This window comes from Vicia villosa, unplaced genomic scaffold (assembly GCF_029867415.1).
Source record: "Vicia villosa cultivar HV-30 ecotype Madison, WI unplaced genomic scaffold, Vvil1.0 ctg.001104F_1_1, whole genome shotgun sequence".
NCBI classification, from domain to species: Eukaryota; Viridiplantae; Streptophyta; class Magnoliopsida; order Fabales; family Fabaceae; genus Vicia; species Vicia villosa.
This window is the reverse complement of record NW_026705481.1, coordinates 62076-89929: the sequence shown is the minus strand read 5'-3', so window position 1 is coordinate 89929 and position 27854 is coordinate 62076. Positions and strand designations below refer to the sequence as shown.

General features: G+C 33.4%; 3 protein-coding genes and 1 non-coding gene across 6 annotated transcripts; 1 reads left to right on the top strand and 3 right to left on the bottom strand.

The window, feature by feature from the left end:
• Positions 1-320: 320 nt before the first annotated feature.
• LOC131633303 (eukaryotic translation initiation factor 3 subunit F-like) lies at positions 321-3418 on the bottom strand. Its single transcript, XM_058904017.1, has 5 exons — positions 3135-3418; positions 2711-2790; positions 2408-2637; positions 849-1084; positions 321-644 (listed from the first exon to the last, which is right to left on the bottom strand). The coding sequence occupies exons 1-5, from the start codon at positions 3351-3353 to the stop codon at positions 555-557; spliced, it is 855 nt and encodes a 284-aa protein (XP_058760000.1). The 5' UTR covers positions 3354-3418; the 3' UTR covers positions 321-554.
• A 7967-nt stretch (positions 3419-11385) lies between these two features.
• TRNAA-AGC (transfer RNA alanine (anticodon AGC)) lies at positions 11386-11458 on the top strand. Its single transcript has one exon. It is a non-coding gene; the product is annotated as a tRNA-Ala (tRNA).
• A 5976-nt stretch (positions 11459-17434) lies between these two features.
• Positions 17435-18928, bottom strand: LOC131633304 (probable aquaporin PIP-type 7a). The gene is made up of 4 exons (XM_058904018.1): positions 18547-18928; positions 18117-18415; positions 17883-18023; positions 17435-17799 (listed from the first exon to the last, which is right to left on the bottom strand). Exons 1-4 carry the CDS (start codon positions 18881-18883, stop codon positions 17707-17709), a joined length of 870 nt encoding a protein of 289 aa, XP_058760001.1. The 5' UTR covers positions 18884-18928; the 3' UTR covers positions 17435-17706.
• A 2181-nt stretch (positions 18929-21109) lies between these two features.
• Positions 21110-25480, bottom strand: LOC131633274 (uncharacterized). Of its 3 annotated transcripts, none has more exons than XM_058903986.1 (6): positions 25268-25480; positions 24415-24485; positions 23883-23957; positions 23049-23330; positions 21858-21959; positions 21112-21741 (listed from the first exon to the last, which is right to left on the bottom strand). In XM_058903986.1, the coding sequence occupies exons 4-6, from the start codon at positions 23256-23258 to the stop codon at positions 21253-21255; spliced, it is 801 nt and encodes a 266-aa protein (XP_058759969.1). In that variant the 5' UTR covers positions 23259-23330; positions 23883-23957; positions 24415-24485; positions 25268-25480; the 3' UTR covers positions 21112-21252. The 3 variants fall into 3 exon arrangements, with proteins under 3 accessions (XP_058759968.1, XP_058759969.1, XP_058759970.1); XM_058903987.1 differs by lacking the exon at positions 25268-25480 and adding an exon at positions 24733-25148; XM_058903985.1 differs by lacking the exons at positions 23883-23957; positions 24415-24485; positions 25268-25480 and having other exon boundaries at positions 21110-21741; positions 23049-23560.
• Positions 25481-27854: the final 2374 nt, after the last annotated feature.

Here is a 27854-nt window from a genome sequence, read left to right as displayed (position 1 = left end):
ATAGCTTCATGCGTTCTCTGATTGATAAAAAAAATTCCTGAGCTCACACAAGCAGGATCCAAGAATTAAGACATTGGATGCGTTTGATTCGTAAAAAGGTAAGTACTTGACAGAACAATACAAACCTTTAAAACATTCGACAAAATTTTCATAACAATTACAAATTTTGTCCCAAAAAGTACCAAGTAATTAAATCAAGATCATACCCCAGCATATCCCCTCTAAAGACCCTCCTTCCTTATAGATTATCGTTCACGTGTTGCATAATTCATAAAAGCACGTATAGTAGGAAGGATTTAATAGCATTGCATAACCAAAGGTTGCGAACAAAAGGATTCCTATAACCAAAATTTTCAAAGATGACATATTACACAAGTGAAGTATGATATGAACCACTACAATGCTACCACAGAACAAAAAACAAAATTACCTACGCAATAAAAAGTGCATAATGTTAGTATTGAAAAGATTACAAAATACCGATATTCCAAGTTTTGGGAAATATCATAAAATGGTAACTTCCCTAAGCAAAATTGCATTTGTTGAGGACGCAATCAGAGAATCTGAGCAGCCGTGTTCAACTTTTCGGCCAGGCTGAGCTGTGTCCTTGTGATGCTAGATAAATATAGCATGAGCAAGTGATCCTGAAAACCATGAGAAACTCTAGTCAGCCCAAAAACCCTGAGAAGATGTGTTCATAAACTAAGAAATTTGCAAACTGTTCTGACGGCTAAAAGAATCATTTCATAATGGTTAAACAAAGAAAAGAAGTCCCCTACAAATTCTTAATTTGTTTAATGATCATAGTAGTCCACTATACTACAACATAACCCAAAACCTAATCTTACCTGCAAGCTCTCGTTCACAAGCTTATCAAAAGTTGAGGAAGGAATTTTGGGAAGGGAACCTACAACATCTGAAATACATTTCCCAATTTTGTTGTCTGGAACAACACGCCCTTCCACGACATCATCAACGTATTTGTAGGTGTCATCAATCAAGGCTAATAGATGTGTCATTGATGCTTCCATCCCTTCTAAATCAGATGGGATTTTGTCAACAGCAGTTGCCTTCAGATTATCAACTGTCAATGGCAGAAGTTAACATACAATCAGGTTTTTAATCATTAAAGTCAAATCACATTCTTGTTCCATTATAGGCATCTCATAGCCACAAATTATACTGAAAAACATCGCTGATAGTAGCCTTCTTCCATGATAATACGGTATATAAATATAAATCAATTAATTAAAAAACTAGATTGTAGATATGATATTGATCTGCCTCCTGTTCTGCGTGAACTCGACCACTTTCTCAAGAGACATTCCTCTGAAGACCTATAACAGTTTCTTTCTATAAAGGAAACAAAATTAACACATAACAGAGAGGAAATGCGGCTATGAAATCATCCTTAAAATAAAACAAGTGGAAACAAATAAAGTCGTGAATATAGAAAAGCAACCCAATCCCTTAAAACCCCTTTAAAAGAGACCACAAGTCTTACTCTTAGACCATCTGGAAGCCAAACACCTAATATTATTCTAAAGGAACTTTTATTAGAAACAATGACCCAACGCACCAAATTGTAACAAACATTGCAAAGTCATAAAAATTTGGAATCATTTCAAATGTAATTAAACTAAGTCATCAATAACTGGTTCAAGAACTTGAGAACAACCCAAAAATATTAATCATGATATGACCTGTCTGATTTTAACATTACTTCACCGCATGCAGTCCAAAAATAAAGGCAGCAGATGATCCAAGTCACATTATTCACAATAAAATGAAATTCCTGATTTTCAGGAAATCATCATTTCACACAAGATAAGGCAAATATCATACCAGTTTTCCCAAATACAAACGGGACACAAATCACTTTTCGGTCATGATCAAGATGCAAACTTTATAAGTCGCGATGAAAAAAAGATTGAACAATGACACTTTACTATATTGTGATTGGCATTGCCTCATTAATCATTCTTTTTGTAAATGTCAACCATATATCTTTTCACAGAAAAATGAATTATCATTTTTAGCAGCAATTTCCATAAAAATATCAGAGGGAAGAAAATTTAAAAAATTATGATGTATAAGAGCATTCAGTTTTAGTTGTTTTCACAAAGTATAGCGATATCTATATTATATATACAAGAGCTAAAATCAATTCATTATGTCCAAATACTTCTGATTCGGAAAGATTCTCTTTCAAACCTAACCGAAAGCAACATCACCCAATGGTCAATTAAAATAAAACTTGAAGAACTACTCTGCATATGTATCCATGAATTGATGAAAGCAAGCATATAATTTTGTTGCAAGTACTTTATAGAAGAAAAATATAGCCATGACAAAGAAAAAAAGGGGGTAAAATGAATATAAAATATGAAATCCAATCAATACATACATCCAATACGCTCAGCTTCAACCATACGAAGATCCAAAGGGATTTCTTGAAACTGTGCAGCAATTTGATGGTCTCCTAGGGACAAATTGTTTGAAACATATGCTTTTATGGAGCCCTCTCCATTTGCAAATCCTGTATCAACAGTCAAATGTATAGGGTTGGATACTTCTCGAGAATAAAATTCATGAATTAAAGCACTGCCCCCAGTTACTCCAAGACCAGTTGAATACCTGCATAAAGTAACCAAACTTATCCTCACAGAACTTCAAAATTTTAACTTAGGTTCAAAAGAACTGAACTTACCATCCAACTATAACTTCCTTGGGATTCACTTTTTGGTGGGATAGCAACATGTTATGGTGGTACTCAATATCCAAAGCAACCTATAAGGAAAAATAAATGAATATTAGAACAAAGAGTTTTTTCACCTTTTTATTTGAATTGTCCGTAAATTCTAACTCTATTGGCAAAAAGCCGATATTATTAGGTTTGACGTCATCACCACAGTCAGAACTCTGGGAGTGAGTGAGAGTTGTGTGTCTGAGTTTCTAATAGTTATTACCATTTTGTCTACGGAACAGAAAAAACTGCTATTTGAAATGTCATTTCTCTGACTTAGGATATAGCTTAGTTTCAAACAATGAACAATCATCTACAATGAAACATTGACAAATTTGCAGAAATCAATATACTTTCAAAAGGATGGCATATGGAGAATGTGGAAGACCTGGTCAACGGACTCATTGTGAGGAACAGCGTATGAATTTCGGATATCGACGGTTCCGTCGGGGAGAACGGAGCCGAGTAGCGTTCCGATGACGCGCTCCGCTTGGTCAGGACGACGGACATAGCAATCACAGATGTTGAAGATGACGAGAGGATGAACCTTCCCCGACAAACTCTGCGTAGAAGAGAACTGCAACACGGAACGCTTGCTCGACGCCATGATCGGAGCTTCGATTCAGCAGGTGCGAGGAAGAAACCGTGATAATCAATCTCGTCATTCGCGGGTGAACAAATTTGCTAGGGTTTTGTATATGGGCCTAGGTAGGCCCAGGCAAGTAGCCACTGGGCCTGTCACATAAAATGTCTGATATTACTTTTCACACACTCACTTTCTAGTTACTGGTTACTACACATGGAGTACCTTTTAGTAAAATAGAAGATAAAGTGTCTAAATAGCTTGACTGATTGGTTGAAATATAAAATAATATAGACAATAATATAGTGGTAACAACAAAAATAGTGCTTTACTCGACTATTTATGTGTGAAGTGCATGATTTTTCCTGTCATTTGGGGGGTCGTGGCGCCCATTGTTTGCATGTTTTCTTGTATTCCCAACATATTTTGTTGGTCATGTTCCCATGTGCATGAATTCATTAGCTTATGGTTCCACCATTCTCACATTTTCTAATTATTGCACTACGCTAAAAAAGGAAAAAGAAGGCGCTTTTTTTGGCCTTTAACAGCGCTTAAAAGCGCTGCCTATGGTAGCGCTATTGTAGGTTTAGACAGCGTGTTTTTTATGCAAAAGCGATGCCTTATGTATACTTTAGGCAGTGTTTTCCTTGAAAAACGCTTTTTAAAGTAGGTTTGTAACAGCGCTTTATCCTGAAAAAGCGCTTTCTAAAGTAGATCTTTAGCAGCGCTTTGTCTAGCCTTTTATGCTTTCTGTTGGCGTCTTTAGGCAGCGCTTTTTCAGGAAAAAGCGCGTTCAATTGTGTACTATTGGCATCGCTTTTTCGAAAAAGCGCTTTCTTTGCTTCTCGTAAAAAATGACATTTTAAGCGTTTTTTATGTAGAAGTGCTGCCTATTCTTTCTTTTTTAGCGTATTTTTGGAAATAATCCCATAAACCTGTAATTCAAGCCTTACATTTCAACAAGCCTTTATTTCAACAAAGAAGTTGTTATATACAAAAAAAAAGGCATTATATATAGAGCTGTCAAATCAGCCCAATTTTTCAAAACCCCAATTTTTTGGCCCCACTAAAGCCCCACTTTACTAAGCCCTCTCTATATGAAAAAATTTTAAGGCCCAATAATTTTAGGCCCCTTAATTAATGTGTTATTTTTGGGCCCTATTGAAGGGGCCTTATTCTATTTCAAAATTTTCACCTATGCACTAATTTTTTTACTGTTTTCTTCCTTTTTAGTGAGACAAATTGACCAGGTGATGCATCAATAAAGCTTTTTTATTTTCTTTCAGATAGTAATTGTTATATATAAAAAATGTTGTTTACGGTTATGGAATTTGACAATTGTGAGACAATTAATTGTGTGTTGCAAAACAATAGCAGTTTCTCTAAATTCCACTATGACGCTATAGTAGTAATACAAGCTGAAAGAACATTTTTACTAGCAGTTTCTCTAAACTCAACTTGTCACAAACATTCTCTAAGTAATAATAAAAAACTGGAATTTTATATACGCTCTCATGCTTTTCATATTAATTTCATTAGTACATTTTTAGTTTGGAAAATGCAAGTGTTCCTAGAATCTATGTCCACAAGTTTAATGGATGAGTTGTATTTAATGAAGGAAATAAAAGTGATAATTTATATGAATAGAATTGTATTTACTGTAGGAAATAAAAGAGATAATCTATATGAATAGAAGTCATTCATTCATAATGTACTAATTGACCTAAATATATAGAGTATCTTCCATATAAAGAGATGATTTATATAAATAAAGGTAATCCATCTAATTTATAAAAAAAAACAATTTTTTTTTTATTTTTAAATATTTTTTTATTTTGAGAATATTAAATTTTGATTTTTTTTTTAAGTTATTAATTTTTGATTTAGGGCCCAAGGTCACTTCTAAATTTTTGGGGCCTTATATTTTTGGGGCCTATATGTTTAGGGGCTCATTATTCTTAGATATTTTTAGGCCCCCTCACTAAGTGGGCTAGGGCTCAAATTTTTTGGCCCCCTAAATTGACACCTCTGATTATATACCATTATAATACTATTATAATACAAAAAAAGACATTATATACCATTATATACAAAAAAAGGTATTATATACAAAAAAGGCATTATATACCATTATAATACAAAAAAGCCTTTATTTCGTACAAACTTTTCGTGTTTTATTTTTTATTTAACTTATAGCAGCGCTTTTGAAAATATGCGCTGCCTAAAGTCATTTTTGACGTAGTGTTGGCATTATAAATATGGAATATATTCATATAGCCAAATTGTCTTATCTTGTGGTGCTTTTGACTAAGTTTGAAGTTAAGACCATGCTACACCTCACTAGACTTGAGAAATATTAGATTGGCTCTCGTTCGGTTGCGTTTGCACTCATATAACTTTACATCATTTGGAGGATCATCAAATATCCTTAAAACAATATTTCATTTTGATCTCATATAACATTTCATTTATATTTAGGTGTATACAAATGTCCATATGTATTTCAATGTTGATTAATCTTGAGGTGTGATATGATGAAGCACAACGAGTGATTATTGTGTGTGAACAATATCATCATTACCCTTTAAAATAGAAAAATCACTCGTTATAAACCTTGTCTTGGCCCACAGAACGCCAATGACCAAAAACACTTGATTTCTATATCTTTCATGTGTTTACTCAACTAATGAATTTGTTTGCATATGAGAAACTCCCTTATATATGACTTAAATTGTTTAGTCTTAAGCCAACAATGTTTTCTTTTCTTTTATAGCTTCACCTTTTGTACTTGAGTCAGACTCCATTTATACAATTAGCCCTAGACCAAGAGTAATACATATTTCTTTTTGAGATAGTATTATGATAGTAAAGCGACACATGCATGCTCAACATATGATCTAAATATTAAGAACCTCATTTTGTTTAACTTTTGATATGATGTTGTGACTCTAGCCAACTTCTTCTAACTCATAAGAGTATTGGGAATACTCAATCAAGCACACTCGTGACACCTAATGTCACCATATTCGTACAAATTAAGAACACAAGTGAAATTTATGGATAACACATCTAATATGCTCTACTACAAATCATTTTAAAAAATAAATTAATTCAAGTAAAACTAGTATTGTTCATCTAAGTTATAAGTGATTGATTCAATTATTTGAGATTTAAATATCTCACACAAATGAAGTTATCACACTCCTCTCACTTGATCCATTACTTGTCCTAAAGTATTGCATAAAAGTTGCATAGAAATATGTTAATCTACTGAACTAATTTTAATAATACAAGCACATTCCATACACTTATATACACCATAAAAACCTATTTGAAATGATGAATAAGTTTAAAATTGAATCATGAAACATTGCAATGAGTTACACACATTCTGACTTTGAAAAAATGCAATGTTTCAGACTGATAGTTTAATACCAATATATGATAGTCAACTACCATTTTCCCAACATTCAATATTTCAAATTTTGAATACTGGTATTCAAATACCAATATATGGTAGTCGACTACAACAACTTTTGAAACTAAAAGAATGCAAAGTTTTATACTGGTAGTCGAGTACCACTTCTTAGTAGTCGACTACCACTTTGCCTTTTACTTAAAAAGGAATGTTTAGTGCATGGCTTCATGAATGCTTATGAATGATGACAGAAGAAAGGTTTGGATGAAGTGAGAGATGATTTTTCTGAGCAATAGAAAGTATTATAGCATAGATTGCAACATGTACCCTAGTTATGTTTTTTTGTCTCAAACTTCACTTGAATTATAATGTTCATACAATCTTGATCACCTTCATTTATGATGCACATGATACTTTTTCTTCTTTTATAATCTTTGTCCTCGTCAAATTTATAACTTTATATAAGATGTATTCTTCATAATCTCCTCCTTTTTATGATGACAAATAACTTGAACTTGTGTTATTGATATGATTTAAAAAATACGCCCCCTAGTGCATGACTCCTCTTTTTATGCCAAAAGTTATAACCATACAATCTCGTAAACCTGCAAATTTGTTTAATCCAAACAACCACAACACATCCAACCTTTCTCCCCCTTTTAACATTATCAAAAAGAAGAAAAAATGGGATCACACACATCTAACATAACATACATTTAACATAACATACATGCCTAAGAATCATATACGCAATTGGAACACAAACACAATAGGCATATATTATGAAACTTAAGTACCAAAGTCTAACAAAGTATGAACATACAGTGAAAAAGAAGCACCATAGTACATGCAAAGAAGCATAATACAAACCACTATGTCAAACAAGCACATAGACAGCGCATTTTTTGCCATAGACAGCGCTTTAAAGCGCTGCCTAAACCAGCGCTACTATAAGTAAAGGCAGCACTTTGGTTTAATGTAAAAGTGATGTTATATGTCCCCTTTAGGCAGCGCTTTGACTTTAAAAGTGCTTTCTTATGCACCCCTTTAGACAACGCTTTGGAAAGTACCCCTTTAGCAGCGCTTTTGGTTATCTTTTATGCATCGCTTTAGACAGCGGTTTTCTTTAAAAGCGTTGTCTATTGTCCACTTTAGGCAGCTCTTTCCCACTTTAGGCAACGCTTATCCCCATTTCAGACAACGGTTTTCTCTTTAAGCGTTGTCAAATGTTCACAAAATTTTTTAAATATAAGACTTATTTTATCTTACAAAAAGCGTTGTCCAATATGTACAATAAATTTTCGCCATATTTTGCACCAGGTTTTCACCATATTTTGCACCAAATTTGGTTGCTTCAATCCAACAAATATGCACAAAATTTGCATATACAAAAAATCTACATATATATAATTGATGATATATACAACAACAGCTTGAAAATTGATGATACAACTTGAAAATTCTAAAATGCTAAATTGATGTTAAATCTACATATTTCTATCTTCGAGAATTTCTAAAAAAACAATAACAATGAACTTTTTAGCTCTATCTTCTACATTTGCACCTATAACCTGAAACAAAACCAAAAAATCGAAATTCATACCATGATAAATCAAAACTTTATTCGAATTTATACTCAAAACTCAAAAGTTATACTCAAAACTCTCATCAATGAAAGAAAGACAATATACCTTTTAAAATTCTCAACTCCATAATAAATTGACACCATTCCTCCAATTGATCTGGAATGTATATACCATTTTTTACTGATATCCATACTTCTGCCTCTTGTGATTCTAGAAACATTTGCATTCTAATTTTCCAAAAACCATAATGATCACTGGTGAAACATGGTGGTATATTGACAACACCCTTTCCTCTAAAAATGCTTTTGTGGAAGCCATTTTTACCTAGATCTAGGAGCAAGTTATCTAACTATTGCTCTAATGCCAAATGTAAGTATCGTAATCTAAAAGGGAGTGAATTAGTTTTTTTCTACATTTTTCTTGTTTTATACAAAAATTCTTATCTTTTTTTGTCAAAAATATGAGATTGATTGAAACTTTAAATTGAATGTAAATTAAAAGTATAAAAGTAAATGACACACAAGGATTAAACTAGTTTCTCTTATCAACCTAGAGTACATCTAGTCTCTTTACACTTATAGGATTTTTCAATATGGTTAGATCTTTATAGAACTTTTCAGCAAGACCTCCTTACAATCTTTTAATACACAAGCAAAAGAAACCCTACTTTCTTTTACAACACTTTATCACCACAACCTTGATGATTAAAGTTATAACACACACTTTGAATAATTTTGAATAATGTTGGCATTGGCTTAATTCCAAGTTGAATACTTTGATATGTTGTTTCTAAATATCACAATTTAAATTATTGTACTTTAAATGCTCATAATGTATTAAGAAATTTTTGAATGATTTGAAATTGATGCAAAAAAATTGTACACTTAAAAATAATGAACACTTATCAAATTTGTTTGAATTGATATGAAAATGATTTTTACGAAAGAGGTAAGTTGTGTTTCTGATGTGTATACACTTATATGCATCCTAAAACACCCTTTGAAATGATACATAAGTTTAAAATTGAATCATGAAGAATTGCAATGAGTTACACACATTTTGTCTTTGAAAAAATGCAATATTTTAGGTTGATAACCAAATACCAATATATGGTAGTCGACTACCATTTTCCCAACATTCAATTTTTCAAATTTTGAACATTGGTAGTTGAATACCAATTTATGGTAGCTAACTACCATAATTTTGAGAACTAAAAAGTGCAAAATTTTGAACTGGTAGTCGAAGACCACTTCTTGGTACCACTTTACCTTTTTGCTTAAAAATGCATTCTTAGTGTATGGCTTCACGAATGCATATGAATGATGACACAAGAAATGTTTAGATGAAGTGAGAGATGGATTTTCTAAGAAATTTAAAGTGTTATAGCATGGATTGTAGCAGGTACCTTAGTTATATTTTCTTGTCTGAAACTTCACTTGAATTTCAATGTTCATACAATCTTGATGACCTTCATTTATGATGCACATGCTACTTTTTGCTCCTTTTTATTCTTGATAGTATTTTTTCTCATCAAAACTATAACTTTATACAAGATGTATTATTCATATAAAATATAACTCAAAATCTTAATAGGTAAATATAAATCTTATACTAAGAGGATTAAGTTGAGCTAGAGAAGTTTTGAGTGCAACTTGCCCTTTTAAGCGAAAACTTTGTCATAACATGAATGGGAAAAAAAATTAAGTTATCTTATTATATGATCTGGCACCTAGGTTGCATCGGCCATGATTTTCTCCCCTAGGTGCGCTCCAACGGTTGTAAGGTAAACCTTCACACGTCTCCCTTTCTGACACGTGTGAGGGAACCAATGGTTTAAGACAGACTTAGCTTCCCAAGATAGACCTGTCATGAGTATCATTTAATGTTTCACGTGCATACTTAAGTGGGGCTTGAGGGAATCGCCCTAAGCTTCACCCGAGGGACTCCTCCTAAACTTTTCTTGAGGAACTTGCAGAGTCCTTAAGATGGTAGTACACTTGAGTTAAATCACTTCAACTTTTTTAAGACCTCGTGCTTGAGGGGCCGTTGATTGGGATAATATTATTGGGTCTAAAAAGGGGGGTAATCAATGATAAAACGGAATGAATTAAGGGGTGCAAATGTTGGGAGTGTGACCTAAGTATAGTAGGTCGTCCAAATCCATAATAGATCGCACAACTCTATTGGGCTTGGATCGTCCCAACTAAAATCCCTTATCTGTCCCATTTATCACATGTTTCCTTTGAGGTGTACATGGAAAAATAGTCTCTTCCATGATCTGAGGGAGAATGAGTTTGTCTCTTCTCTCACGTTTTTTACCACAGAACTCGTAAAATTGATTGCTAGCTTTCTAGTTCCTCCCCAAGGAGTCTTCTATAAAGATCTCAATCCAATAATTAGGAAGAGGGTCCACAAATTCTAGAGAGAAATACACAAAGTCTCTCACAATCCCACGTGGGCAGATTCTTTCTCTCATCTATTGTACTTTAGCAAATTCATGTGTGTATGCTGAGAACAACAGTGTGTTAACCATGTTCGTCTTAAGTTTTTTTAAGATCTTGTGTAGGTTAGTGACAGCTCAATCATGACAAAATAACTAGGGCCCCATTTAGCATGGTTTGGATGTGACAAATCTATCATGAGGCCGTATTTGGCCACAATTTAACTATGACAAATTTGAGACATTATGATGTAGCCCATGTTGCACACCCTCAAATACAACTCTAGCATTAATTAAGTGGGTGTATGAGTTATCTATTGTGTGTGTGTTCGACTAAATCAACTGGTGCGTTTTGGATATAACTACTAAGTGTGACTCTAAATACTTTCATTTCTATTTTAAATTCTAAGATTTTAAGTTAATTTCTAACTCATGTGTCATTCCAATGCTACTAAATTCTAATCTTGATGAGTGAATTAACATAAGGCGTAAAAAAGTTCTAATCAAAATTATTAAGAGAAAGGAAAATTATCGAGCGTCCAAGAAATTATAACTCATATACTCTAAAGTATTTTTGTTTGAAAATTTTATTTTTATTCAAGATAACATCAAGGGGATGTAGCTCAGATGGTAGAGCGCTCGCTTAGCATGCGAGAGGTACGGGGATCGATACCCCGCATCTCCATTTTTTTTACTCCAATCTATTTTTCATATTACAAACTATTTTGCATAATATATATATATATATATATATATATATATATATATATATATATATATATATATATATATATATATATATATATATATATATATATAGAGAGAGAGAGAGAGAGAGGAGGGTTATATTGACTCCAAGAGTAAGTTATAATAACTTACTCCACATCTTGACCATTAATTCTTTTCAATCTAATGGTTAAAAATAATAAGTTATATATATATATATATATATATATATATATATATATATATATATATAAGGAATAATTTATCGTAAAATAATAATTTTATAGAAAATAATAATTTGTTCAATAAAATATCAAGTATACTTGATTATGAGACTCAATGATCATTAGAGTATTATTTTTAAAGTATTTGTAGCTAAAGTATTACTATATTTTATAAATAACAATATTAATGTTAATTAAGATGATAATATTACAAAAATTATTATGTGACTAGACTAATAAATATAATATATTATAAGTTATAAATATTAGATATGAAGTCTTTATATATGATAAATCATATGAGTGATATTTATATTAACTTAATTTATCATGAGAACGTTGCATAATTATTGTTTAAGTGCTATTAAACATTTGCATGCAACTAAATTGAATAGTCTTTCAACTTGAAGTCTTTGTGATTCCTACATGGAGAATAGTAAACTTTAAGATCATTAAATATTGTATGCAATAGAAAAACATAACAGTTTTTATTCAGTATGCAATAAAGCATGTGGAGGGGGTCTCAATGACATATATAAGATTTGTTCCTCATGCATAACACAAGTTATGTTTTATATCTCTCAATAGAGTGAGAATATAAAAATATGAGGTCATGTTGTTAGAATGGACTAATATATGATATGTATTCTATTTGTATTTATTTGTCAACTTATAAATCGAGAAACAAATAATTAGACATTATAAATATGACAACCACTAAGAGATGTATTCAATTAGATATTTGAACAATGAGAGGATTATTGTACAATAAGTTATGGTCACGGAAAGGTTAAAACTAGGTCATTTATATTTTTATAAATTGAGTAATAATGATGTATTGTTAGATATCACTCATTAATAATATTATTTATTATGAGCTTACCAAATACCTGAGGCCCGATTCCTCTAAAAATTAATCCACTTGACCCAAAGTATAAAAGTCAATTCACATGGAAAGCAAGGTATATTCTCTGACCTCCTCTTTTCACTATACTCATCTTGAATTTTGAACTGACTTAAGCGTTGGAGTGATAACCTTGCAGGCCCACCCCTGTGCCACCATGTTGGAGATCAACAACACCTGGTCAAGATTCCACATCAACTGATTATGTAGTTTTGACTAGAATGAGAGACTCTTCTACTCAAGCTCTACAAGAAATTTCTCATCATCTCAAATGTAGTTTTGACTCAAATAAATCTATTTGTTGTGCTGTTTGTCACAAGGCAAAACAATGTAGAAATTCCTTTCATTTGGATAGTAATAAAGCTAACACATCATTTGATTTGATTCATTGTGATATTTGGGAAAAGTACTATACTGCTACACATAATAAAGCATATTATTTTCTCACAATTATAGTCATAGATGATTGTACTAGATGCACTTAGGTGTATCTAATGAAAAAGAAAATAGAAAGGTTGCATAATAAACAATTCAATAAAACCGTTAAAAAGATTAAGGAGTGACAATGGTACAAAATTTGTCAATTCTAAATTCTTGTCATTTATACCACAAGAGGGAATCATTCACGAAACCACTTGTGTATCAAAACCTCAGCAACATGGAAGAGTAGAATGCAAACATAGACAAATATTGAATGTAGCGAGGGCATTACGTTTTCAAGCAAACCTTCCATTACATTTTTTAGAAGAGTGTGTTTTAACTATAACATATCTAATCAATAGAACATCGATTGTAGCTAATAAAGATATCATTCCACAAGAGCTTCTCTTTGAAAAGGCACCAAACTATGATCACTTAAGAAACTTTGGATGCTTATATAACATGAAAAATGTTTCTAAACCACTTGACAAATTTGAATCAATAGCTAAAAAATACATATTTATTGGATATAGGGACAAAATGGAATGAAAAGTCTATAATTTTCAAAACAATGTATTTTATACACCAAGAGACATATCCTTCTTCGAATAAATTTATCCTTCCAATCAAGAATAACATTAAAAAATAAAAACTACAACACAATTCTTTTATGATGAAGATTCAAACTATTCAAAAATTAAAACAACTCAATCACTTGAAGACATTAATCATTACAATGAACTAGAATCTATTAGGGAAAACTCTAAACTTGGCGTTTAAGATAACAATAGTACATCGATTGACGAGAATGATCATTGAAGTGCTGAAATCAAAATTTTCACCGCTTCCAAACTTTTGGATCCTGATACATTAGACACGATCATAATTCAAAATATTCCATATGACCAATGATGCGTGTGAGGGGGATCACACTGTTACCAATGATAAAGAAAATAATAATGAAGAAATAGTGTTGACACCAAAAGAAAGAAAACAATCTAAACATTTCAAAAATTTCTATCAATATAATGTACATCCTAACATCAATCATAAGGATTTGGAATTAGCATCTAATTAAAATATTAAATACTCTATCTCAAAATTTGTTATCTATGACAATTTCTTATATAAACCACGAAGCTAATCTTACAGTAATAAACAACAATGAAAAGCCTACGTCATATAGTCAAATAGTATAACTAAAAGCATGGAAATCAACTAAACAAGTGATTATTTCTCGTTCCTCTAATGCGACAGAATATAGAGTAATGACACATTCTACAAGTGAAATTATTTTGCTAAGTAACTTGTTAGACACTCTTCATATTCCAGACACTAATCAAGCAGCAATTTTTTTTACAGGAAAAGATTAACTCATCTCATTAATAATAATATTCTGAATACATGCTGGAATATCAAAGAAAATATGAAAACTAGCAAGAGATGGAGCCACCCGTGCAAGAGCATGAGCAACCTCATTAGTTTGTCTTCTGACGACCTTAACATGAGAGTTCCTAAAGAAAAGAGCCATCAACCGGTTACATTCTCCAGTAATAGCTCCAAGATCCGAGTCATCTGGTCTCGGAATGGTCACACTATCCACCACTCGCTTGGCATCTAATTCAAAATCCACATTGTCGTACCCCAAACCATGGACCCAATTTAAAGCTTTCAAAAGACCGAGGGCTTCTCCAATAACAACATCGGTACAAGGCGTAAATCATTCTGTCCAGGCTACAATGCATTTACCCGTATCATCTCTAATGCAAGCACCCAAACCCACCTTATTTTGTGAAAAAGCCGCATCAATATTGCACTTGAACCTGCCCCTCTGAGGTTTTTCCATCTGATATTAACTAACGGGGAATTAATAATCCCATTGTTGGGACGCTGTTGCTGGGCCTCTCTCCAATTGGTCAATAACTGATAAGTCCGCTGACATATAAGCATCAGAGAGTCTTCCACGGTTCCACCTAATTCCAGATATGATTATTTCTCCCTTTCCAGATACTCCATAAGGAGACTGAGAAAAACGCTTTTTGGTCTTGATTGGATACCTGCAAAACGGAGAAAATAACAGACGCAAATGACTCGCCATTACCACTTAGAGGTTGTAACATAGACCATAATCCCACTTTTTTCCAACACTCGATGCTTTTAGGACACTGGAGAAAAAGGTGAAAATTGTTCTCTTCGCCTACTCCACACGCAATACAATTGGGGGGACAACTCACACCTTTATCCAGTAATCTCCTTCTAGTAGGCACACAGTCTCTACACAAACGCCACATAAAATTCTTAACTCTGGGAGGGACCTTGGTATTCCATAACAAATTCCAGCACCCATTAATTCTAAGATGGGAGGTATCAATAGCATCATTGATACAATATCTATAAGCGCTTCAAACTTAGAACTTGCCATTAGATTCATGCTTCCAAAACAATTTATCATTATGAACCGCTGCAAAAAGGGGAGCATTTTGAATCTTTTGAGCTTTTTCTACTCCTACAAGCGCATAAATCAAATTATGGTTCCACTCTTTACCATTAAGAGTCATCAAGTCCGATACTTTTAGATTACTCACCACCAAATTATTAGGCCAAGGATTAGTCAGAGAAGTACCATCAACCAACCAATACTGATCCCAAACCGAAATATTCTCTCCTGACCCTATGCTCCATTTCAATCCTCCCTTAATCACAAATTTTGAGCTCCAGATACTACGCCATACATAGCTAGGGTTATGACCAATATTTGAGCTTAGATAATCGCAATTTCGAAAAATACCTGGCTTTGTTATAGTCGAGATACAAGAGAATTTGTATTGGTCGTAAGCCTACATGCTTGCTTACTTAACATGGCCAGATTGAAAGCATTTAGATTCTTGAAACCCATGCCTCCTTCACCTTTAGGCATAGATAAACGATCCCAGGAGAGTCAATGAATACCTTTGGCTCTATCTCTTTTATGGCCCCACCAGAACAAGTTCAACAACTTCTCAATCTCATCAATCAAGGAAGAAGGAAGAAGGAAAATACTCATGATATAAGTCGGAATGGATTGCAAAACAGATTTAACCATTGTTTCTCTCCCTGCTTGCGACAAGCTTCTGCTACTCCAAGAATTAATTTTCCTCCAAATTCTGTCTTTAATGAAATTAAGCGCTGATTTCTTACTTCTACCAATCATAGAAGGAATACTGAGATAATTTCCGGTGCCCATAACCTGTTGAACCCCTAAACACGTAGCCAACTCTAGACGAGTATCAGGATTAACATTTCTACTGCAATAAAATTCAGATTTTTGGAAATTAATAGCTTGCTCGGATGCTTCCTCATAAGTGGCTAGTATATCCTTCATAACATTAGTTTCTTCCATATTAGCTCTGAAGAAGAGAAAACAATCATCGGCGAACAATAGATGAGATATTATGGGAGCATTTCGACAAAGTTTAACACCATGGATGTCACATCTATTTTCTGCTCTCCTAATAAGAGCATTAAGACCTTCCGCACAAAGAATGAATAAGTACGGAGATAAAGAGTCTCCCTGTCTCAGCCCACGCCCGGGAACTATCGGTCCGACCATGTTTCCATTCATACTTACTGAATACTCCACCGTTCCAACACATAGCATAATCCATCCAATCCATTTTTGGCAAAAACCCATAGTGATAAGAATGTCTTTCAAGTAATCCCAATCAATTCTATCATAAGCTTTACTTATATCAAGCTTAAGAGCTATCTCCCCGACTTTGCATCTAGTTTTGGTCTTCATATGATGAATCACTTCTGTAGCAGCCATAACATTGTCCAGGATAGATCTTTCGGAAACAAAAGCTGACTAATTCTCTTATATGCATTTAAATAAGAGGACATATTCGATTAGAGGTCATCACTACAGTTCATGTACCAACTCAACAATAATAAATCATTAAAGACGAACATTTCATGATTTCATGTCCAAGTTGAATGTTCACACTGATCACCTCCAACTTAAGGGAAGACTATTAGAGATTAGATTTATTTATTACCGAAATAATTAAAAGTTAGTTACTAATTTATTTTTAAAGAGTAATAGCACCGATAATTTTTTCCGAAAATGCATTTTTAGACATAAGAGTAATAGCACTGTAATTGAAAAAGCCAGTTATAAGTGTAGGATGATAGGCTAAATGATCCAATGTGTGTCTTTACAATCTAGTTGGCATATACCACAAAACACGAAATCCATTATTAATGAAGAGGATGGTCCCATTTAGTGTTAGGTAACAACAAAGCCCCCACCCGTCTAAGGCTTTCGAATTTCAAAACCTTAACAAGTGAAATCGAACGAAAAGTACGGATAAAGAATCCCAAACTTGTCACTCGGGAAGATGACAAAAAATTCAGAAATGATGACTCGAGTGTTATTTTAGATTTGGCAAAATACACAATCACACACGAGCTGCAGGACCCATTGCGCTGGATCCATTTTGCAACACACACATGCTACACCTAATAATCATAAATAAATATTACATCTTTACATACAAATTACATAAGACAACATTTCAAACTTAAGAAAAATATCATACATAAGATTATTTCATTTCATGTTGATGAAACAAAATCCAGAAACATGACATGATTGATCAAGAACCGTTTGATTAGATTCAATCACTTAGACTTGAAGGGAATAGCTCTGATTACAACTTGATGGTACAGTGCTGCAAGACCTGCTCCAATAAATGGTCCAACCCAGAAAATCCACTGCCACAATAATAATTAATCAACAAAAATATTTAAAAACAAATAATTTTGCAATGAAAATGGATTATAATTTTTCAACTTACGTGATCATTCCAACCAATTTTCTTGTTGAAGACAATAGCAGCACCAAGACTACGTGCAGGGTTAATACCAGTTCCAGTAATTGGAATAGTTGCCAAATGCACCAAGAACACAGCGAATCCAATTGGCAACGGTGCCAAAATCTACTCATAAAAAAAATTAACCATAAAATTAATTAATTATACTATTTTGTAAAAAATTTAATTATTTATTTTCAGAAGGGTACTCCTACTTACAGGAACATGAGAGTCTCTGGCGCTACGTTTTGCATCAGTGGCTGAGAAAACGGTGTATACAAGAATAAAAGTGCCAACAATTTCAGCACCAAGTCCATCACCTTTGGTGTAACCAGGAGCAACAAAGTTGGCACCACCATTCAGATCTCCAAACCTTTTTTTACCTTCAAAACCTTTCACCACACCAGCACCACAAATAGCACCCAACACTTGCATCACCATGTAGAATATTGCTCTTGGAAACGACAATTTCCTCGCCAAAAATAGCCCAAACGTCACAGCAGGATTTATATGACCCCCTAAACATGATATATTTTCACATAATTAATCATATTTTCCAAAATCAGTACTATTATTTGTTAAGTCAGCTCAGATGATAGTTGTGCAAAAATATTAGATGTAATGACGCAGTTTCAAGAAATATATATACCTGAAATTCCAGCGGTGCAGTAAACGAGAGCGAAGATCATGCCACCAAAAGCCCAAGCGATTCCTTGAATACCAACCGTTTTACACTTGGAACTTTCTCGAACAACGCCCATAACGGTTAAAACGGTTATATAAAGGAAAAGGAAAGTGGCTATGAACTCGGCTATCCCGGCTCGGTAGAAAGACCATGAAGTGAGCTCCGAGAACTCAAAAAGTGGCGCCGGTGGTGGTTCCTGATAGTCCTTTGGCTCGTCTTGGCTCTGAGCCGCAATCCCAAGTGGCTGTCTCTCTGGAAACTTGTTGGCTCCTAAGGACACATCCTGTTCCTTCGCTTCCATGTTTCTTACTCTAGATTGTTCTGGTGAGTGTGAAGGGATAAGAATAAGAAGAGGATTTATAATAGGAATTGGTTTGAGTTAAGAGAAATGGGGGACCTACCATGCGTAATATGTTTCATTTTTCTATTGATAGGGACCAATTATTCATGAATGGTGCTTTATTCTAACTACTTAAGGTAAGTCCCACCATGTTCCGCGAAGTACTGGAACGTGAACTACTTGTTGTGAGAATAAGAAATGCTTTAGGCTCTGTTTGGTAAAACTAGCTGATAGCTGGTAGCTTTTAGCTGATAGCTGGTAGCTTTTAGCTGGTAGCTGGTAGCTGATAGCTAGTAGCTGATATTTGATAAGCTAATGTTACTGTTTGGTAAATTAGCTGTTTCATTAGCTGATAGATACAAAATGACATTAATGGCATTTTAATTAATGAGGTTAATAATATATTTTAGTTAAAATAATAAGGGTATTAATGGAAGAAAAACTCACAAGCTAAAAGCTACAAGCTCAAAAGCTACTTCAAGGCTCTGTTTGGTAAGACATATTTTCGAGCTTATAGCTTATGTCTTATGTCTTATAAGCTTATATGATAATTTAGACCCGTTTGATAACGGTCTTTTCATCACGAGCTTATAGCTTATTTTACTAGCTTATAGCTTATTTTTCAGACGCTATTTCAAATAGCGTTTTAGCTTATGTCTTATAGCTTATTACTTTTTCTTCCTTTTTTATCCTTATTATTTCAATTAAAATCCATTTTTAACCCTTATAATTTATTTTAATTTAAAATAAAATAATTATATATTAAATATCTTTTATGTCATTTTACATTTATAAGTTAATTGAACCGCTAATTTTACCAAACACTTCAATGAGTTTATAATCTATCAGTTTCAACCATCCGCTATAAGCTATAAGTCATCAGTCATCAGCCATCAGTCATAAGCTATAAGCTATCAGCTACCTTATCAGTCAACCGCTATTTTTACCAAACAGACCCCAAATAGCTTTTGAAAAAAAAGCTAAAAGCTACTAAAAAAGCTACAAACTAAAAGCTAAAATAGAGTTACCAAACAGAGCTTTTTTATTAATACGAGTTGAAAAGCTAAAAGCTAAAAGCTAAAAGCTCTTTTTTTGTCTTACCAAACAGACTCTTAGTTTTACATATGAAGGGTAAAAGTGGAAAGGTTGTGAAGAAATTGTGGTCCATTTTCCACGTGTATTTTAAGCTGGGCGGTGGTTATTGTCAAATTGGGATGCTTCTGTGAAGTGACACGTGTCTCTTGAGATTGTCGTGTTGTGCATTGCATTAGCATAGCACACAGGTTAGGTTGGGGGATGCTATTTCTTATTGTAGGCGGTGGCTACTACGGCGATGTGCCGAAAGTGATTTCTCTGTGTTTTTTTTTTGTTTTCTATAAATGGGATAATTGAAAACTCACACGATTTATCTATTATGATGATGATTTTGATATGATGTTAATAACAAGTATTACTTCTAAGTTTATATTGTTTTTTTGCTTAGATTACAATTTACTCAAACTGTATTATATTGATCGATGGAGGTATATAATTGATTGTTTGTGTATGATATATTTGTAAAAATTTTGTATATGTTGATTAATTAGTAAATTAATCAATTCTAACCGGTTGTAAAAAGATGCTCTGATCTATTCTTGTAATTTGAAACAAGTAGCAGCGTATTCTGATTGACTGTTAATAAATAAACAGATGATATTTTGTTTATTGTTCTTACATTGTTCTTATTTGCATAAATATTATACAAAGGGAAATATTCTGAGAAAAAATTCGATGGTTTTGACTTCTAAAAAAAAGTTATTTGGACACGCACTACTAGAAATACACGTATTACCTGCGGAATTTCCTGCGGAATTTTGCTAAATTTCCGCAGGAAACGTGTTTTTTGCGGAATTTCCTGCGGATTTATGTCCCAGCTAAAACCTTCGTGGGTAATATTTTTCGCAGGTAATTCCGCAGGTATTTCCGCAGGTAAATCCGCAGGAAACAATGCGCAGGTAAATCCGCAGGTAAATCCGCAGCTAATTCCGCAGGTAAATTTGCAGGAAATGTCTATCCACAGGTAAATCCGCAGGAAATTTCTTTCTGAAATTAAATAATTTTTTTATTTTAATAAACTTTTGAACCATTATATATATTTAACTATAATATAAAATAAAACTATAATTTTCAATTTAAATTAAACTTGAATTCATAGAACATAATTGGTAAGAAGTACTTACATAGTCATTACTAAAAATGACTCAGAAAATAAAGTTATTACTAATCATTTGTTTGACAGGTTAAAAAGATAATACAATCCAAAAACTAAGTCAAAATGAAAAAAATACAAATCAAAATTCATTACTAAGGTCTTCTTCATCTGTTTCATCGACGACATCTTCATTTGTGTGATCACTTTCATTAATGGGTTGTGGTGGATGAGAAGAAGACCCAACAAATCCTAAATGATTCATTAAAAATGAAATTTTATTATTCGCTTCGGCCATCTTTTCTTCATGTCGATGCAATTGTTGCCTCATCACCATCTTCTCTTGTTCTTGTCTTTGCAACGATGCATTTAAGGCATGGACTTGACTTCTCAAAACATCAACCTCTTGAGAGTCACTTGAAAGACTTGAGGGTTTCTTTGATACAGAAACCAAAGTCTTAGATGCGGTTCCAAGACCAAATACCCTATTCCCTTTCTTCTTTCCAACCGACTCTACCCATATATCCAAATCAGGTGGCATTTCATTAGTTGGTTGACTATCAGCTTCGTCCTCTCCTGGAATAGTTGGATTCTGAGAAGAAATCTCCAACTTTTTCTGTTCAAATTTATCCTAAAAGAAAATTGAAAAAAATAGTAAGGAACTAAATTCAATAAAAGTGATATTTTCTAAAAGACTCGTGTGTAGATTTAAAATTCAATCAAATTAACACTTCCCGAAATACTTACATATGCAGATTCAGCATGAACTCCAACCCAACTTTGATCCTTTTTCCGATGTGTGCGAAAATAGAACTCGGTCAATGATGGATCTGCACCCTTTTCCTTTCTCTACAAATTACAAAAGAAATAGAACCCAATAATTTTATGTATCAAAGTATATGATATTGGTATAGTGATACTTAACATGTCAAATTATACTCATATTCTCCAGTGTCTCTAACCAAAACGAGAACACTGATCAATAATTAAAAACAGAATTGTCTATATCCTATGTACAGTTAGTTAATTCAAAACACCACCTGCAACAACCATCCTGCAAATTGTTGCTACTGGACAAAGAGTATGAAGATTTAATCCATATTATTGATAACTTATTTCAAAATTATATATGAACACACGTTCTATAAATGAAACTGCACCTTCTATAAACCATACACAACAACATTGAAAAATATTCAAAGTTATTGACTTGTTATGGCAACTTTCACACTTCACAAAGAAACAGTTCAATCATGGTTACTTCTAAGTAGAACTCACATCTTATTCCACTTCATATATGTTTCTCTTTTACTATCGTATCAAACTATTAAGTAGATTATGATTCAGTTCATTAACTAAAAGACTATTCGATTATTTAATAACAGTTCGGTTTGATTATGTGATTTCCCTACTAGAACTCACATCTTATTCCACTTCATATATGGATCTCCCTACTAGAAAGATAAACTTACTTTCTCATCCCTTTGGACTCCATTACAAGCAAACAAATATATTTTCAGATTTCTTAAAGGTGATAGTTAATTCTCTTTATTTCATATAAAAAATTAATAGATTTACTAGTTTGCTTCTAATTTAGATAATTGTATTTCTAACTTTTACTCCCTACCAACATTATATGTCTGTTCGATGATAGAGCTTGTGGATTTATAAATGGTCTGGTAGTGTGCCCTGTATGTCACTATACTATAAACTAGATTTTCCTTCTTTGACTATGTTTATAAAAATGCTTTATAAATTCATCTTCCCACAAAGCAAAAGACCAAATCTTTCAGAAGTTAAATCTCTAGACACAATCCCTATAATTGATTTGAGTTACTCTCATGACAACAACCATTCATCCTTGGATACTAAACTTCAAAATTAACAAGTCAGTATATTTTATCTACCGAAATATAATGAAAAACATATAATATATACCATTCTTTTCCAATGCAAACGATGAGGAATAGACCCTCCGGTGTGAAGAGATGCGCCATCCATAGAAGACCGGTTTCTTTTATTCGTCTCAGATGTTTTTTTAAACTTTAACGAATTCCAATGGTCCAATAATTGCTGCCACACATCAGCTCCCATCCAACCCGGTCTATACTCCAAGTCTTTGCGAACATCTTGTAGTAGCTGAGACATCTTTGCTGCACCTCTTCTTTCAAAGTTACGTCGCACCGTAACCTTGTGTTCCGGTGGCCATGAAAACTTTTTCTGTATTAAAAAAACCATGTATTGTGAGCATTGTTTTTGTTTAGTGATCATTCTTATAATTTTTATCAAACCTTGTTCATTGCGTTTATCATCAGATACAAAGACATAAAATTGTGAGCAAAACAGATCAATTTTGAAGCTCAGGTTAGCTGCATCACATAGCCTCAAAAATCATAATGGAGAAAAGAAGATGAAAAAACAGAAAAGACCCTTAAGCACATTAAGGTTTAAGGACATCCCCACACAATTATATAAATGTTTTACAAGACTACTTGAAAAAGTTTCATATTAGATTTAGCATATTCAATTAGGTGAATCTAAAAACACTCATCAATCATAACATTAAATTCACCAATTTATTACATGTCTAGTTTTCTCTATGCTGAATTTGTCCCCACCTAAGGTTACTTCATGGTTCTAATGACTTATTGTTTTTTAAAGGTTTAGTTTTCTAATTTCCTAGAAGAAATTTAGCTTAAGATCTATAAACATATTCAACTATCAAACAATAAAAAAGAACAATCTATAAACATAGGCAACAGTTTAACATACCACAAATTCTTGAAGTAGAAGCTGTAGAATGTTTTCTAGAAAAAGGTTCTCATCTTGGGCCAATTTTGTTTGTTTCTGTTAAATCACAAATCAAAACAAACAAACAAAAATCACAACCTTTAATAATGTCAAATCAAAGTTACTACAAAAGAAACTAAACACTTCAATTCTGCACCAGATTACAGCTGTTATAGATTGATTGGCTTATAATTCTGCACCATATTTGGAGAAGCAAGTAATGTTTAACGAGCACCAGTCATAAGATTATCAAATGCAACATCAGATATTTGTAAAAGCCAATAGGACTAGAGATTTATTTTTGTTTACTTTATTTACTATGAATTAATATTTCCAAAATGTCTAATCAGCTTTCTCAAATATAGGCGTACACACTATCTATACGTTTATATAACTTCAATTAATCGAATTGTGTAAAAAAAAAATTCAATTAATCGAATGAAAAATGTAGAACATAAAATCCAAGATACATGACATATGGTCCTTGTATACGAAGCTATAGTAAAATTTATACCGGCAGTTTCGACCCAAAATTTCTTCTCGTGTGTATTCTGTAAGCTCAAGAAAGCTATCTGATGCAAATATCTGTAAAGAAACCAACAATAATCACTCATAAGGTATGATATCAGCACACATAACAAGTTTCATACTTTATAGTCACATGATATCTAGCATCTTTTGTGAATGTAAGTTAAACTTAAAAGTTTAATATGTATTAGGTGAATAAAAGAAGATGATAAAGTATGCTTCTAAGACAATCAGTTATCATTTTCAAGGAAAGATAGCACCAATTGCTCTAAAAAAAATTAAAAAGAACATTAATTAATCTTACTATAGGACAATCTGGAAGTCTAGAATCAGAAATCACAAAATTCTTTTCTATCCTTTCCAATGTGGTTGCTAAATCAATTCCTTGCCTTATATCCTTTCCAATGTGATTAGAATTTGCATGATTAGAGACATCATTAGGGAAAATAAATTCATCAGCACAACTTGAGGGTAGTTATAAAATCATTACTCACTGCCATACCAAGAGCCTTAAGCCCTTCACCAGTTACAAGACAACAACTTTGAAGCCTAAGACTAAAATCATTTCAACAAACACCTTGTTTACAAAAATCACATAAGTTTATATTCAACCTAACTTAAAATCATCTAATTTCAGAAATGAATAGGAACAAATTTACCACATCAGAAAAACAGGAACAAAACCCTAGCTATGGAAACTGAAACTCTTGTAACATTCATGGTTTCAATTGATTTTTAGCTTAAGCCATAACTTGATAGCACTGGTATTTCTTATTAAAGTGTGAAGATGCGGTGATGGGACTCCGAGGAATGAAATGTATATAATGTTTAGAGAATACCTGAGTTGAAGTGTGAAGATGAAGAAGACCACAACGCGAGAAAAGCTCCGGCGAGATTGTGGCAACAGAACACCGGCGAAGATGCGGTGATGGGCCGGCTACGACTATGGCGAGGTTGCGGCGAAGAACGTTGAGTTTTGAGGTTTAGGTTTTTGAGTTTTACGTTTTTGAGCAGTAACAAGGTTTTTGAGTCTTAACGTTTTTTAGTCTTAGTTTTCATCAAATATAATTTCTTTCCAATTTTTTTTTAGTTTTTTAATTTTATTTTTAAAAAACTTTGATACCTATTGTTTTTATATAGTTTTTTTTATTTTATTTTTTAAAAACTATTATACCAATTATTAAAAATTTGCATACCATTTATTTATTTTATTAAAAATTAAGATTAAAAATAAGATTAAAATTAAGACTAAAATTAAAATTAAAAATTAACTAAAATACATTATAAAAATAATTAATAACATAGAAAAAATTATGATTAAAAATAAAAATTAAACTAAATAAAAAAATTACCATAAAAATAATTAATAAAAGAGAAAAAATAATGATTAATTTTTTTTATAAATTAAAATATTGAAATATGTTAAATCCGCAGGTAATTTCGCAGGAAAGTTACCTGCGGATTTACCTGCGGAATTTGTGTTACAGTTGCGTTTTATTAAAATAGATATTCGCAGGAAATTCCGCAGGTAAGTTTCCTGCGAAATTACCTGCGGAATTTATATTTTTGTTAGATATTTTGTTTAAAATATACATTTCGCAGGAAAATCCGCAGGTATACCTGCGGAATATTTTCCGCAGGAAATTCCGCAGGTAATACGTGTATTTCTAATAGTGACGCAAATTACTAATATCATTTAATTATTTTGAGAGCATACTATTTCTTTATGTGTGTTTATCTGAATATTGTGATTTAAGAATAATTTCGCAAGAAATCTAGTATCTAAAAAAATGTGAAATAGCATGTATCAAAATACTAGGGTTTCTGACTTTGGGGGTATCTTGTTAATGAATGGTGTCATGCCTTATGGGTGTATGAGCTATATGATAGATCTAGTTTTCTCTCCATATTTGACCAAATCTATTGAAACTAGCTAGAAGAATAAGTGACAAGAAGGAAAATAGAAGAATAAGATAAATGAGAAAATGTGTGTATGATAGATTGATGTAGGGGATTCGGAGGATTAAAAATTTAGATTTTTTCTTTACCCACCTTCTTATGGGGGTCACCCCTAGCGAAAATCCCAAAATACCCCTGCTTCGGAAATGAACTTTCGAAGCGTTTTTTTTTTAAAAAAAAATTCCTTAATTCGGAAGTGCATCTCCGAAAACACCTCATGGGGGGTGTCTTCGGAGATGAACTTCCGAAAACACCTCATGGGGGGTGTCTTCGGAGATGAACTTCCGAAAACACCTTTGTTCAGATTTTGGGGGGTTCGGAAGTTCATTTCTGAATTATGCAGAAACTGTGTTTTTTTTTTATGTTTTATCTAAAACAGTCTCGCATTTTAATTAAACGTAAACGCCAAATAAAATAAGCAATAGATAAACTGAAAATACTAATATGATAAATAAACAAAAAAAAAATACTAATCCGATGAAAATAATATATACAAACCGAAAAAAATAAAAATAGTGTGCTAAAGATACAATCCGATAACAAAAAATATATAAACCCGACCACTACTGGGTGTGCCTAAACCTCTCGCCCTGAGACCTCCTCTGCCGCATGTATGTCGCCGCACGGTCCGCATCAGTGACGATCATCACGGCGACTGCCTCTGGACCGCCCCGCTCCACGATACCTCGACCCAACGCGTCCCGCCCAAGCATCGATATCCGCTGGCAGATCGGCATGAGATCAATGGCGTGATCATCCTCGACCTGCTGGTTCTCCAGGATCTCCTCGTGTGCTGGCCTAGGAGCGCCGGGAATGTCGGGTCTCAGAAGAGGATGTGACACCCGGTAGAACCATGTGACGTATCCCTCCTCACTATGCCAGTCCTGGGTGACCCGAGTGAGACGGTATTCCAGCGGTACCACATGATCCTCCCAATGCTCCCATATGGCAGTGAGCTGCACTCGGGTCACAGTGTCGGGAGCAGCCTCAAAGGGTGACCTGGGTATCCGCTGCACGAATCCGAACTGACGCATGCACCGCTCAGGGAGATATCGAACCATGATGCCGGTCCCGCAAGCCAACCAGCCAGAATAAAGTGCAATGCCGTCAAAGGGGACAATCTGAGCGTAGTCGATGAACGGCCTCCAAGTGACGTCGTCGTGCAGAGTGCGGTCCAGGTATCCACGGTATGGTCCCACCGCATCGTTCCCCCTCTGGAGATCGTATCTGACGGCCCTAGCCAAGGCGTCCACGTACGCAGGATCGAGGTGGTAGCCGTGGATGCGGGAGAAGTAGGAGATGATCCAGCTCTGAAACAGAAACAAGATAATGTATTAAAATTAAATACGAAACATATATAAATAAATAAATACGATAATGTATTAAAATAAAACGTACTGTAAGCAGTGTGCAGGATCCGACCAACTACCTCGTCCTCTAGTTGGAGGCCTCATTCAGCTTCTGGTA